This window comes from Marmota flaviventris, chromosome 14 (assembly GCF_047511675.1).
Source record: "Marmota flaviventris isolate mMarFla1 chromosome 14, mMarFla1.hap1, whole genome shotgun sequence".
NCBI lineage: Eukaryota > Metazoa > Chordata > Mammalia > Rodentia > Sciuridae > Marmota > Marmota flaviventris.
In genome coordinates this window covers 90,848,118-90,861,878 of record NC_092511.1, presented here as the reverse complement: position 1 = coordinate 90,861,878, position 13,761 = coordinate 90,848,118, and the positions used below count along the sequence as shown (strand labels likewise).

General features: G+C 37.2%; 1 protein-coding gene across 1 annotated transcript in view; it reads left to right on the top strand.

Annotated features, from left to right (window-relative positions):
* The window catches only part of Mrps9 (mitochondrial ribosomal protein S9), a 63,965-nt gene extending 50,722 nt beyond the window's left edge, over positions 1-13,243 (top strand). The window contains exons 6-11 of the mRNA XM_027951837.3: positions 2,671-2,756; positions 3,542-3,617; positions 5,987-6,155; positions 7,019-7,127; positions 10,813-10,982; positions 13,001-13,243. Coding sequence (XP_027807638.2) covers positions 2,671-2,756; positions 3,542-3,617; positions 5,987-6,155; positions 7,019-7,127; positions 10,813-10,982; positions 13,001-13,092 — 702 coding nt within the window. The 3' untranslated portion in view covers positions 13,093-13,243. The remainder of the gene's footprint in view (positions 1-2,670; positions 2,757-3,541; positions 3,618-5,986; positions 6,156-7,018; positions 7,128-10,812; positions 10,983-13,000) is intronic.
* Positions 13,244-13,761: the final 518 nt, after the last annotated feature.

Sequence of the window (13,761 nt, the reverse complement as noted above, 5' to 3'; positions counted from 1 at the left end):
AATTGCAAGCATTAGTTAATATGACAGTGGCAAAGAGACTTTTTAAAACAAACCCTCAGCAACATTATGAGGTCGTATTGCAGTCTACCCAAAACCCACAAAAATTGCTTCTTAGCACTTGAAATTATTTAGACTATTTGAGATACAGATGGATACCTCTGTCAGTAACAGGTTGTGTCTCCTGACTCTAGGTAATGATATTGGAAGTTAACATGATTAGTATATTAAAAATAAAAAGAATCATTTTTATCATCTCCAGCTCATCCTCCCCACCTACCTCTGCCCCCGCCCCCAATGCTCATGATAAATCCCAAGGCCTTGCACATGGCTAGGGAAGCACTGTACCACTGATGTCCCCAACCCCTAGCTCATCCTTTTAAAATGTCTGCCTATTCACGAGATACTAATGTGGTAGGTTATATACAGATTATAAGTGAATAAATGTGAACATAATTCAGTATGAGTCCTCAAAAAATTGTTTGCTCAGTCAAAAACGTTAAGAAACCATTGTGTTATTCTGCTTGTTGTAAACTCATTGCCTGGGATAACCCTATTGCAGTATTATTGCTTTTTTATAAATTGTAACTTTTTCTCCCATTGCAGATTTTTTTGATGATGAGAAAGATGCCTTTAAATTGTCATTATTTCCAGAACATGATTGTTTACATTAGAAAACCAGGAGTATATGCATTTCATTTTTTATAATTAGAGCTTTATAGTTATACATAGTATTTGCGTTCCTCTAGGCAAAAATCATACATCCATAGAATTTGATTTCAGTTCCTGATCCCTCTTTTCCATCCCGCCTCTCCTCTGTTCTCTTCCCTCTACTCTGCTGGGCTTCCTTTTACTAATATATTTACTTATATTTGATTGTTTTTTTCTTAATTTGAACATAAACATGAAATTCCCTGTGGTATTTCTATATAATGCATATAACGTGATTTTTTGAAGAGTTCATTCTTCATTGCCTCCCCCTTCCCATCTCTCCACTCTGCCTCTTGGTCTTCTACAATGCTGTCCCTGTATCTCTATGGTCTCCTGTCTTTCCCTCCTCCTTTCCTTTACTCTAGCTTTCACGTATGAGATTTTTGACCTTTGAGTTCCTGATTCTGGCTTATTTCACTTAGCATGATATTATCCATTTCCATCCATTTACCAGCAAATTCCATAATTTCATTTTTATGGCTGAGTAGAACTTCATTGTGTATGTATGCCCAAATTTCTTAATTCATTCATCTATTGATGGGTACTTAGGTTGATTCCATAATTTGGCTGTTGTGAATTGTGTTGCTGTAAGCATTGAGGTGGCTGAATTGCTATAGTATGCGGATATTAGTTCTTTGGAGAAAGTAACAAGGAGTGGGATAGCTGGGTCATATGGCGGTTCCATCCCTAGTGTTTTGAGAGGGATGCTTTCCAGAGAGGTTGTACTATTCTACAATCCCACCAACAATGTAAAGGTGTACCTTTTTCCCCCATCCTTGCCAGAAGTTATTACTATTTTCTTGATTATTGCCATTCTGACTGCAGTAAGATGAAATTTTAGTATAGTTTTGATTTACATTTCCCTGATTACTAGAAATATGTTTGATGGCCATTTGTGTTTCTTCTTTTGAGAAGTTTCTGTTTAGTTCTTTTGCCCACTTATTGCCCACTTACTGACTGGGTTATTTGCTTTTTTGGGGTGTTGGTTTTTTTTGAGTTCCTTATGTATTCTGGACATTAATTTACTATTGTTGGAGGAGTGACTGGCAAAGTTTTTCTCCAATTCTGTAGGCTCTGTCTTTATGCTCTTAATCATTTCCTTTGATATGCAGAAGATTTTAATATGATGTCATCCCATTTATTTATTCTTGGTTTTAGTTCTTGTGTTTTGAGGGTCTTGTTAAGGAAATCAGTGCCAACACCAATATGATGGAGTATTGACCCTATGATCTCTTCTAGCCGTTGCAAGGTTTCTGGTCTAATTCCTAATTTGACTTTTATGCTGGGTGAGAAGTAGGGATTAATTTCATTTTGTTATATGTAGCTATCCAGTTTTAAAATCTTCCATTGCAGTTTAATAAGTGACACATATTCACAGTCTTTGTTTAAAAAGTAAATTAATAGAAGAAAATCAAAAATGGAAAATAAATATAATAGAAATTTACTTTTAAGGTATAAACTACATGGGGTGTGTTAAATACTATATAAAATTAAATGTTATATAAGTAGTTCAGCTATAAATGCTCTAAATTACTGGTTATTCTCTAAGTTGAAGTACATAGTACAAATAAATAAATAAAGTACGTATTAATATGTAAACGATGGTTTTTCTTAAGGAAAATTTTTATCCTGTTTGTGAAACTCTTTAAGAAAAATGACTCACAGGGTTCTTGTTGTTTCAGCCATCCTCACTGAATGGAGTTGTAAATTCTTTAAAGTTATTTTTAAATCCACTTAAAGTGTGCTGTGATATGTACTAAATTCTCATTCACACTACTCTATCATCTTTTAGTTTGGATGAGAAACAGTTTTATTCAAAAGCATTTTCATTTTATTTACTCTGCAGCTAGACAAGAGGTCACATTAAAATAAGGAGTACTCACAGAGAAAAAATATAAACTATATCATAAGTAATAATGTACCATCTCTCTTATTTTAACTTGTATATTTTATTTGCTATAGGAAGTATACGGAAAGCTACTCCAGATAGAAAAACGTCAAAATCAGTTGCGAGCCAAAGATCTGCTTCCAGAAAAAAAGGAAACGAAGTAAGTTCTTGTCTTGCATTAGAGCATATGTAGATTTTGAACTCTACATGCTACGTATTGATGTATCTAAAGCCTAAAATTTAGGATTCCATGTAATAGGTTATTTATATTTAGGAAGAAGCAAATATTGAGGTTATTTTTCTGCTACTTCAAGATTTACGTATTAAATTACTGTGTTTGGATTTGATGTCCTTAGAAATTTTATGTGTATGGCTGCACATTTATTCAGCATTTGTGTGCTTTCTGATTTTTTCTTTTGTGAGGCATTTCAAGGCTTGTACTTCCATTTGGCAAGCAGTAATAGATCAGATCCATCAGCCTGTACAACCAATGTTAAATTTTGGCCTAGCTATTCATGTTTCTTCTTGTGTGAAAGATAGATTTCTGAACACACCTTAAGTTGTGTGTTCCTAGTCCTTTATTTGGACTTTATTACTACTTTTGTTCATAGATGGGTTAACTTTGTGTCTGTAACATCTTCAGAATAAATTATATAGGCACAGTTTTAATCTTTTCAGAATTCTGATGGCTTTCAGGTAAGTTTCATGATGGCATATTTATTTAACTCTTCAAACAAAACATTTGGTGGTGTTAGAACCTTTTCTAAACTAGATTGAGGAAACAGAATAGTATTTCTGAAAAGTGGTTTCCTTGGATGAACATACTACTGTGTAATATGAAAATTTGTTTTCAGATCATGAATTGCTCTTATAGGTGAGATCTTTTGTGATATAACACTAATTGCATGGTTAATTAAAAAGAGAATATATGTGATATTTTAACAGAGATCTGATTGGCAGCAGATGGCTGATTAAGGAGGAACTAGAAGAAATGTTAGTGGAAAAACTGTCAGATCAAGATGTGAGTAATTAATCTTTTCAATTTAAGGAGACCTGTGTCATAAGAATGCAGACAATTGCTGTATTAAGGATCCTAATAGTAATAGTCCTTAGAAGCAGGTGTGCCTTGGACAATTTTTCTCTTTGAAATGTATTTCTTGTCAATTTCTGCCACGGGAGGAGAGCCTTATCTGTGGTAAGGAAAGTGCCATGTCCAGTCTCCAGCTCCTCCTCTTATAAGTACCCTCATGTCCTCTGCCAGTTGTTATAGAGGAGTGTAGCAGATGTCATTTTTGTCTCCTTCAGTGAGACCGGTAGCTAATTTTACAAGCTAATGATGAGTGAACAGAGCCATTGCAGGTTAAGTAGAAAAGGAATGTCGCACACGGAATTTGCAGATTCCTGGCTCATCACATGTGCAGCGTCTGAAAGGTCAGTGGTTTTCACCTTGGGATCTCTAAACCACATGTGTCATAGTCCCTTGGAGTGTTCTTTACAACTGCAGTGTCCCTAAGCCTCACCCTCAACCTGGGGCAGATCTCGAGGGGGTCACCCAAAAATCGATCTCATTGACACACTCCCCAGGTGAAACTTATGCCCTATGAAGTTTGGGACACTTTCATCCTTCCTCAGACCTTAATTGCAGTCTTATTTTGTTAATGTTCTAACATAGCCTGACATGATCAGAAGTAGCTTGATGTTTTAAACATTTTGATGTTCTAAATTGTTTGACTCTCTGTTAGATTCAAGCGGAGATAAATCTCACAAATCCTCCCAAGAAAGATTATGTTCTTCCATGGCAGTGGCTGGCATTGTTAGTGCCTGCCACCATGTAGATTCTAAGTCACGTTCTTCGGTTGCTCTTTTTCTTTTTTAGCATATTGTAGACATTAATGATTTGGAAAAGTTGCAACTTCCTTAAACAAGGTGTCAGACATTTGGTTAGTGGTAGATCTGGAGTTGATTTCTAACATCCTAACTGCCAAATATTGCTACACTTGAATCAAATTGAAAAATCTCTTTGCTTCTTCATCAAATGCATCATTCCATTATTTCTTTTGTTTTCTAACTGCTTTGATTTTTTTTAAAATTCAGGTATTTTTTTCCCATTTTGGAACTATTCCAAGGATTAATACATTCATGCAATTATGAAAATAAAACAAAAGTATATGATAATCTTTTATACTTTTGGGATACTGAATATGTAGAAGAAATCCTGAAGTTTGTGATTGGCATCAAACCAATCAGTGACTTCTTAAACTTTAAGCTTAGTTTACAAGTAAGGCTTTTATACCTGTAAGTGACCCTTTGCAGTTTAAAGAATGGTCATCAGGAGTGTGTGAGATGGAATTCTTAGAACAAAGGACACAGGCCAGTGAGTGGAGGGGAGGATGGATCTCTGTCAGACCCAGGACCACAGGTGGCTTAAGTATTTTCACCCTTCCTTGGAAATTTGCCTTTTCTGTTATTAAATCATAAAAAAGCTGTATTTGAAGAAGTTTCTTTAACATTAATTTTACCAAATTCCTCAATACTTTAAATTATTATTGACAGATTTTCACTATAAAGGCAAATGGTGACAAAATTGAGTACGATTTTTTAGGGTTAGCAAAAAAAAAAAAAAAAAGTTATCAAAAACTGGATTCACAATCCATATTAACTAAGGATCTCAAGTATTAGTTGTTTCCTTCTCCATAAACACTTTAGAATGATTATTCTGGCTTCTAATTTTAAGGGGTTAATACCAAGTTGTTTACTTTCTAATCACATGTTCAAGAACTATTAAAAAAAAATGCACAGAGTAGCAAGGATAATTTATTTCAAGAGGTTGCCCTTTAAGTCAAGTATCTCTTGAATTTTTAAATAGCTTGATTGTTCAGTTTTAAAGGAAATCATAAACATTAAAGTAACACAGCTTGAACAGCCAAAAATATATTTGCCAAATGTATTATGAAATATAATTTAAGAGGTGCATTTTCTCAAAATCAGACTCTTTCCATTTTACTATACATAACTTACTGAAAATTATTTCTAATGTTTCTTTTGATACAGTTCTAATAAAAGAGTGGAAATTACACTTGAAGATCTTCTAAATATTTTTTTGAAAATTAATTTAAATCTAAATTTCATAATTATAATCCAGAGAAACTGATTTTTCTTTGAATGATAAATCTCTTTGTTTCTCAAAAGAAAAAAACTTAGCACTAAAGATACACAGGAGAAGTGATGCATCTGCATGCTGTTTTAAAAGCAGCATGAAGATGCCGAAGTGTCATCCTGTCAAAATTCATCAAGAAAAGCAACATTGGAAAGATCAAGTATATAAAAATAGAAAAAATCTAGCAAATGCAATTACACTTGCATCTTCTAATGAATTTTTATTGTCTGCAGTATATGCAGTTCATTCGGCTGCTTGAAAAGTTATTGACATTGCAGTGTGATCCTGCTGAAGAAGAATTTGTGCAGAAGTTTCGCAGAAGTGTAGCTATTCAATCAAAAAAACAGCTGATTGAACCTGTGCAGTATGACGAGCAAGGAAGGGCCTTCAGCACAAGTGAAGGTAATGACATTCCATGAAGAGAAAATGAATTTGGCGAAGACTGAGAAGCTCTAATTATTTTCATTTGCTATTGCTCTGTGGTATCCATTTGATTTGCTTTTGCTACTGCTACGTTGGATTTCCTAATTTCAAGATTCTGTTGAAGTTTTCAAAATCTTACAGTGTCCCAAGAAAAAGAGTGAATACATACCTACCCAGTCGTGTCAACTATTATGTTCATATTTTCAACTGGAAGAATCAATAAAATGTTTATAATAAAGGTTTCTTCTCAAAAACTAAAAAATGCTCAGTGAAATACATGTCAGATGAAAAAACTATGTAACATGAAAACTTGACCCTCTACTCACAGTTTTGTTGTATATGTACAGACATTTGACACGATCTGTCTTGTAAGAATTGACCTACTAGATTATATTTTGCAGCTCTCAAAAATTTAACATTATCCCTTTGTCATTTTCAACTATTGTACTGAATGAAATGTGACCTTTCCTGAGGATTCCTTTCTTTTCTACCATTTACATGTTATTACGGTATTCACATATTTTAAAAAATTTGTATTATGAGGTATATTCCTATTAATTATAAGTGAACATTATATAAATTGCTTTTTTAAATAAGATAACTGAATTGACTATGTTGACTGTTGAAACTAAAATAATTGCAGTGTTCTAAAAAAAAAGTGAAGATCACAATTACCCCACAGAAACCACTTACCTGTCTTCCTTTTGTTTTACTTGTAGAACGTTCCTAAAAACAGTGTTATAGATTGCTCTTCCAGGAAAACTAATTTTAATGTAGTTTTGTCTTATTTCAAGGCCCAGGTTTTTAAGATGTATACTAATAGGAACTTTAAATTTTTAAAGGTAAAAGAAAGACTGCAAAAGCAGAAGCACTTGTTTATGAACATGGAAGTGGAAGAATAACAGTGAATGGAGCCGATTACCTGCTGTACTTTCCAATCACACAGGACAGGTTTGATTTTTATTTAGCTTGTTGTGTAAAGAAAATATGCTCTAGAATATGTCATTATCGATTAAGAAGCCTTGTTGTTTTCTAATTCTGTTTGATTGTGTCTCTTTACTAACATATCAAACTAGCCAAATGGACACTTTATTTTTCTGTAAGCAGATTTTTGAAAAAGCGTCTCTGTAAATCCTCCTTAATTGACTCTTGCCCCTCTGTTAGATCATGCTGGAATTTAAGTAGTCTTAAATCTTAAATAGATCTTACATTCGGAAATGCAGGTCAAGCCAAAACATAAGCAAAGCAGATTCCCATTTTCTGGTTTGGGGGTGGCTGCACACAAAGCAACACAGCAACCACAGAAACTGACCTTGGCTCCTGTACCTGCCTTAGGCCACGGGTAGGGAAAAGTACCAGCACATCACTTGTGGTTTATGTTTGTTTTTCCTGACCACAAATACTAGAAAAAGTCAGCTTTATTTTTTTGGATTTTTTTCCCTTTTAAAAGAAGTTGATTGTACATATATTGAGCAAGCAAAGAAGCCCGTTTCTGTGAGATACAAAATGTTTATAAGTTAAAATAAGAGCTCATCAGCTTTGCTTAGTTTTCAGTGCTAAATATGGCAGTCATATTTTTTAAACTTTGTATTTCATTCATCATAAGTAGATATTACAGTTTTTCTAATCCCTAAATGTACTCCTCTTAGAGCTCTCTGAGAGTCCCTATATAAAGGCCTCTTCTTGAGACGGTTATTATTTTTTCAGTAGTTACTGTCATTATCCATGAGTAACAGAAATTCCATGATTAGTTCCTCCTTCCTAATCCTTTTCCTATATCCTGAATGTACTGTGGCAGTACATTAAGGTCAAAAGACTGAAGCTTCTCTGATCCCAGTGCTCACGTAAGGAAAAGGGGACTGTTCTAACATGGTGTAAGCTTCTGGACAGAATAATTACCTCGGGAATGTATGTTTGTTATGTTTGTGTGTCTGCATCAAAAAATGGCCCACTCTGAACTCTGTTTAATATCAATTAAACTAACTCTGCAGTCGTCCTCACAGGGAAAAGGGTGGAGGAAGTTCTCATTTCCTGTAGGAAAACCCAGAGACCCTTACTGCTGGGTATGGGAATTTCAGCCCTGGGAGCCACGAGGAGGAATGGCATTTGACTATTACTTGAATTCAGATATAACTCATGATGATTTAGTAGCATGTCCCACTATGGCTTGGTCTCACAATTATATCACCTCCTCAGATCTTATTCTTCAGTTTGAATCAGCAAATATCAAATAAGGATTGTCTCTGTGCCTAGTCTTGTTCTGGGCATTATGAAGATAACTGCTGTTTTCAGTGTGATTCCTGTCATCAAGAACTTGGGTTGGGAGCCTCAGGCTAGTCTTGGTGGGATCAAGCCCCCAAGCCTTCTCACCAACTTAAGTAGTTGTAGGGATTTGGTGGTGGCCCCACCCGTCATGGACTGGCCATCCTGTTTTAGGAGTGAGTGGCACAGGTACTTACTTAGTGAGCAACAAAGTGACCTCTGACCAGTAGGAAGACCACAGATTCAAGAGCCAGGAATCTTGATTCTATTCCTGGTTATTATCTCTGTGACCTTAGCCTTTACAACAAGCGTGTGTGACTGTGTGCCTGGTAGTGTGGGATACTTTCAGCAAAGGCCTGTGCTCTGTTAGGCAGCCAGGTAAGAGGCACTTTACCTAGTCATCGCTACAGATGAAACAGTTTCCTCACACGGTGCCAACCATGTAAGAGAGGAGACAAATTAGCATTTTAATCAATTACTGAAAAATAAAAGACTATTTATTTGGTGCCAGAAGAGTAGAATTCAGATGGTATGTAAACAAGAAAATCATTTATTTTATTTATTATTTTAAAAATTATGCTGACTGACAAAGAATAAAGTAAATGTGATTCTCAGGATTTCATCTGTGATTCGTGAGAGACAATGCATTGTGAAATAACTTCATGCCATGTAACTGTATTTACGTGTGCTAGTTTGCAGTCTAAGATAGTTAAAATTGATAGCAGTATAACCATCATTTTCAGTTGTTAACCCTATAGGGCATTTTTTCACCTGTACACAAATTTGTCATTGTACCACAGAATCCCACCACCTTCCAGCTGCCCAGATTCTTTATGGTTCTTTCTTACCTTGACCACTCTGGCTTCATTACTTATATATCTCTGAAATCTGTGTTTTCTGAATTTTAATCTCTTTATAAGTGTTTGTTAGGTAATCTTAAAATGTTAGAAAGTAAGGACAGGTGTCTAAGCTCTCAGACGCATGGCTGTCCAGGATCTTTACTTCCTCTGCAAACCCCATTTACCTGTTGCGGGGTGCAGCCACCTCCCCCAGTGTATGCACATGACAATCCCATAGATTTCGTCTTGGCTTCTGTTTCCTCCTGGGAAAATGCAGTGGTAGAGTTGAATTATCAGTTTCTAAATTTTGTTTAGGTATGATCATATGGATACTACTTTAATACTACTATTTCCATAATATGGATTGTTTGGATTTGGTTGCTTTGAAGCCTTTTTTTAAAAAGGCAATATAGATTTGTGTGTTTTGTTGTCTGAGGGGTTATGTCATCCTGTATAGTACTATTACAAATCCAGTTTGCTATGGCCTTGGAGGGTTGTTGGTAGCCCATCTGCCTGGGGTTATTCTGCTCTTAAAATGTAAAAGATGGCATTTGAATATCTTACCACGTGCATCTCTCAGCTTAACTGTTGAATAAGTTTGATTTGGGGTCTAAAGCGCTGTGTCGGGCAGAAAAAGCAAATGCATTGTAAATGGACTTTCCTAAATAAAAATTCTGGGATGACAGTGGAACTAGCTCTGTGGTGGAGTGCTTGCCTGACATACTTACACAGGACCCTGGGTTCGATCCCTAGCACCATGAAAAAAAATAAAAATTCAGCAGATATATTAAGGCAAAATAGCAAAATCAAAGTCCTTGGCAAAGATGGTAGTGACATCAGACCTGGCACATAAGTGGTTTTCAGTAAATGCTCATTCAGTTGAGCAAAGAAGCTCCAGGCCTTTTCCTTGCCATCCTCTCTGTGGTGTTGGCTTAGGACCACGTGGGCATCACGGTTCCCAGGGAGCAGGCCAGACTGCGGCTGTGCAGCTTAGTGAACTGCCATTGGACTGTGTGTTCTTTTTGTGGAGGAAGAGTTTTAAATGTTGTTTTGTTGACTTTAAAAAGTAACCATGTCAAGTTAAGCAGTATACATTATGCAAATACATTATAGTATACTTGACTTAGAAAATCCAAATGGCATTTGATGATTACTTGGTTAGGCCTATTAATTTTATATTTGATCATTGAATCTAGAGAGGGTAGATTCAGTTGATTAATGCAGTCTCCCAACTTCAAGACTTTACGAGGTTATTTTCACGCCTCACGAAGTTCTCATGAGACAAAGGAAACCAATAACCAGTAAGAGAGTGTATTGCCATACTCTGTAAGTGCATTGCTATATACAAAAAAAAAGAGAGAGAGAGAGAGAGAAAAAAAACCCTTACAATCTTGGTGTGATGAATTGATTGACAAGAAGTTTGAAAGGTGACATTGGCATGCAACAGTTTTTAGAAACATTCAGAATGCCAACAGTGTATGTAGTCCTGTATCTTTATAGTGGAATTAACTGGATTTATTTGTGATGTGCTTTAGAGAACAGTTGATGTTCCCTTTTCACTTCCTTGACCGCCTTGGAAAACACGACGTGACCTGCACAGTCTCAGGGGGCGGGAGGTCAGCACAGGCAGGAGCAATACGCTTGGCAATGGCAAAAGCCCTGTGCAGCTTCGTCACCGAGGATGAGGTCGAGTGGATGAGACAAGGTATGCATTTGGGTGGGACACTGTGCTGTCCCCTCTACCTACAGGTATTTCCTGAGTCTTGTCCTGGTGACCTGAAATCTGGGAGAGAATACTTGGTTCACCATGCAGTCTTACAGCTTGTCAGCTGCTCCTTTCATGCTCCAGAATTGTACAGTATTTTTCAGGTTTGATTTCTACAAAGAGAACTTGAATTAGAACAAGAAAAGGGGGGCACACTCCCTGTGATGTCTGCTAAAATATCCAGTCCAGAGGTTGGGAAGGTTGACTTTGGCTTTAAGACAGATTGCTTGTTTTTCTCTTACCATAGAAATTTGTAATTTGCTTGGTTAATGATAAAGCACTTTAGGCATTTCTGTCCAAGATTAATGGAGATTTTAATTTTTTCCATTATGATGTTAATGTGAATATTTTTTACTCGGTATGGCCCTGTCACTTGAGCAAGAATCTTCGCACTGTGGGGAAAAGAATGTACACTTGATTCTTTCATTGGGGTACTACCTGGCATTCATAATAAACCTAAGGTTTGAGCCAAAGGTTGTCTTTGCATTGAGAGGATCCAGTGCTGTGTGTCCTGTGACCTGCTGCACAGCCCCGTGCGAGTTGCTTAGCACCTTGGTTCACAGCCCGTCTCTGCCAGGGAAGGTGATCTGCCTGCTCTCTACCTTCCAGCAACCGCCTCTGGGATCCAGGATAGGCACGGCCTGTGGCTTTGGCTACTTAATTTTTTGTCTTTTGAAAATCCATTTGCTTGTAAACAACTTGCCATTATATGGATTTATTATCTTCTCATTATCTACTACTATGAAGTAATTTGATAGGATATGACTTAACTAGTCTGGACTCCTCTACATATCTGAAAGTAATAAAGCATTATTACTAGGAATTTAAACTAGAACTTAGACCTTATCAGTATTTTGGGCAAAATATTCCATGTGTGCCCTTTAAGTACAAGTAAGTGCAAAAGATTATATAATAAGCTTTCTTTAGCTATCTGGCCATTAAAATACCCCTGATAAAATACCTATGCTGAGCTGGGGCTGTGGCTCAGTGGTAGAGCGCTCGCCTAGCACGTGTGAGGCACTGGGTTCAATCCTCAGCACCACATAAAAATAAAATAAAGATATTGTGTCCATCTACAACTAAAAAATAAATATTTTTAAAAATGCCTATGGCATGTATCAAATGAAGAGAAGTGCTAGTGTTGAAGGAGCAAAAAAGATGAAAGAAAAACCTTCGTCTATTTCTTTGTTTACAAAAGCAGCTTCCAGGGGTTCTCCTGGTGGTTTCTGGGAATCCGGGTTTTTGCTCACATACCAAGGCTCCAGCCACTGCTGGGGTGCTTCCATGTGGACCATCTGCTGAGAGTAACTCAGTGATTGTCTGGAAACATAATTGCTCCTGAGGATTAAGGGAGAGGCAGCTTCCAATTTAAACTGACTTCATCCTTCTAGAATAAACTACATGGCACAGAGTACAACTCCAAAAATGGTTATTTACGTTCTGAAACAAAGTATCAAGGACTATAATTTTCACAGAAATTATCATAACACACAGTTTTTTCCTCATGTTTGGCAAGTCCTGTTTGTACACGTTTGTTCACGTACGTACACTGCTGAGGTGTGTTGTCCGTGGGCTTCCTCCCTACCTCTTGCCTCCATTGAGACTCTCACCTCATCACTAACAGGTGTGCAGGGGGAGGCCCTTGGGGTGAATCGCAAGCGCCCACAGAGAGTAGTTTCATCTGAGTTGAACAAGTTTTAAAAACCAAAAAGGAGTCATACCGCAAAGCAGTCTCGACATCACTGATGTTTGTCTCAGAAATTGAAAAAATGTCCCAGGAGAACGAAGGCAGACCGCCATCCTGAGGCTCTCCAGGGCTGCTCAGTTATTGGGGTCTGGCTGCGTTCCTGTGGGTCTTTCTGACAAGAGTTCCGTGGATTCTTGTGGTTCACCTACTTTTCTGCCGGACAGCCTGTATTTTCACAAAGCTCACAAAGGCTTCTCTCTTCCTGCTGCAGCTGGACTACTTACTACAGATCCACGTGTCAGAGAGCGGAAGAAGCCAGGCCAAGAGGGAGCCCGCAGGAAGTTTACCTGGAAGAAGCGCTGAAGGCTGGGGAAGGGGCGGGAGGGCCTGGTGTGGGGGGAACAGGCTCGGTCCGCATCTGCCAGCCAACGTGAGGGCAGCACTGGCAGAGATTTGAGTTGTGAGATGATTTTTTTTTTAAAAGCTGCTTTGAAAAGTTTACGATTAATAAATAAGTTGTAAAAAAAAAAAAAAAAAAAAAAGAATGCTTACTTCATTCTTCTACTTAAACTTTTTCAAAAGATAGTTTTAGAAGCATAATTCATAAAATCTTGGCATATTAGACTTGAAAGGAACATTCAGCAAAATCTAGTCAAGTTACCTCATTTTGCAGATGAGAAGGCTCAGTTTCAAAGATTAAGCAGCCTACCAGAGCCAAACCATTGCTAATTTAATGCTAGACCTAGACTAGAACTCATTTTGCCTGGTTCTGTTGTTTTCCCACACAGCAGTTGCTACAATGTTCTTTTGAAATTGAGAGGTGAGAGTGACGTTCAGAAGAATGAGCTGACTTAGGTGCCTGTGCCAGGAGCTTAGCGAGTGGGAGAGAGCTGAGCTGCCAGCAGAAGGCTGGTGACCACCGCAGCCAGGTGAAGGTCACAGGTGAGCCTTGATCACCCACTGTGACAGAGGGAACAAAAGGCTAAACTCATTTTTGAATCAGTTTTGTATGGAAAGTTTTAAAAATGATCT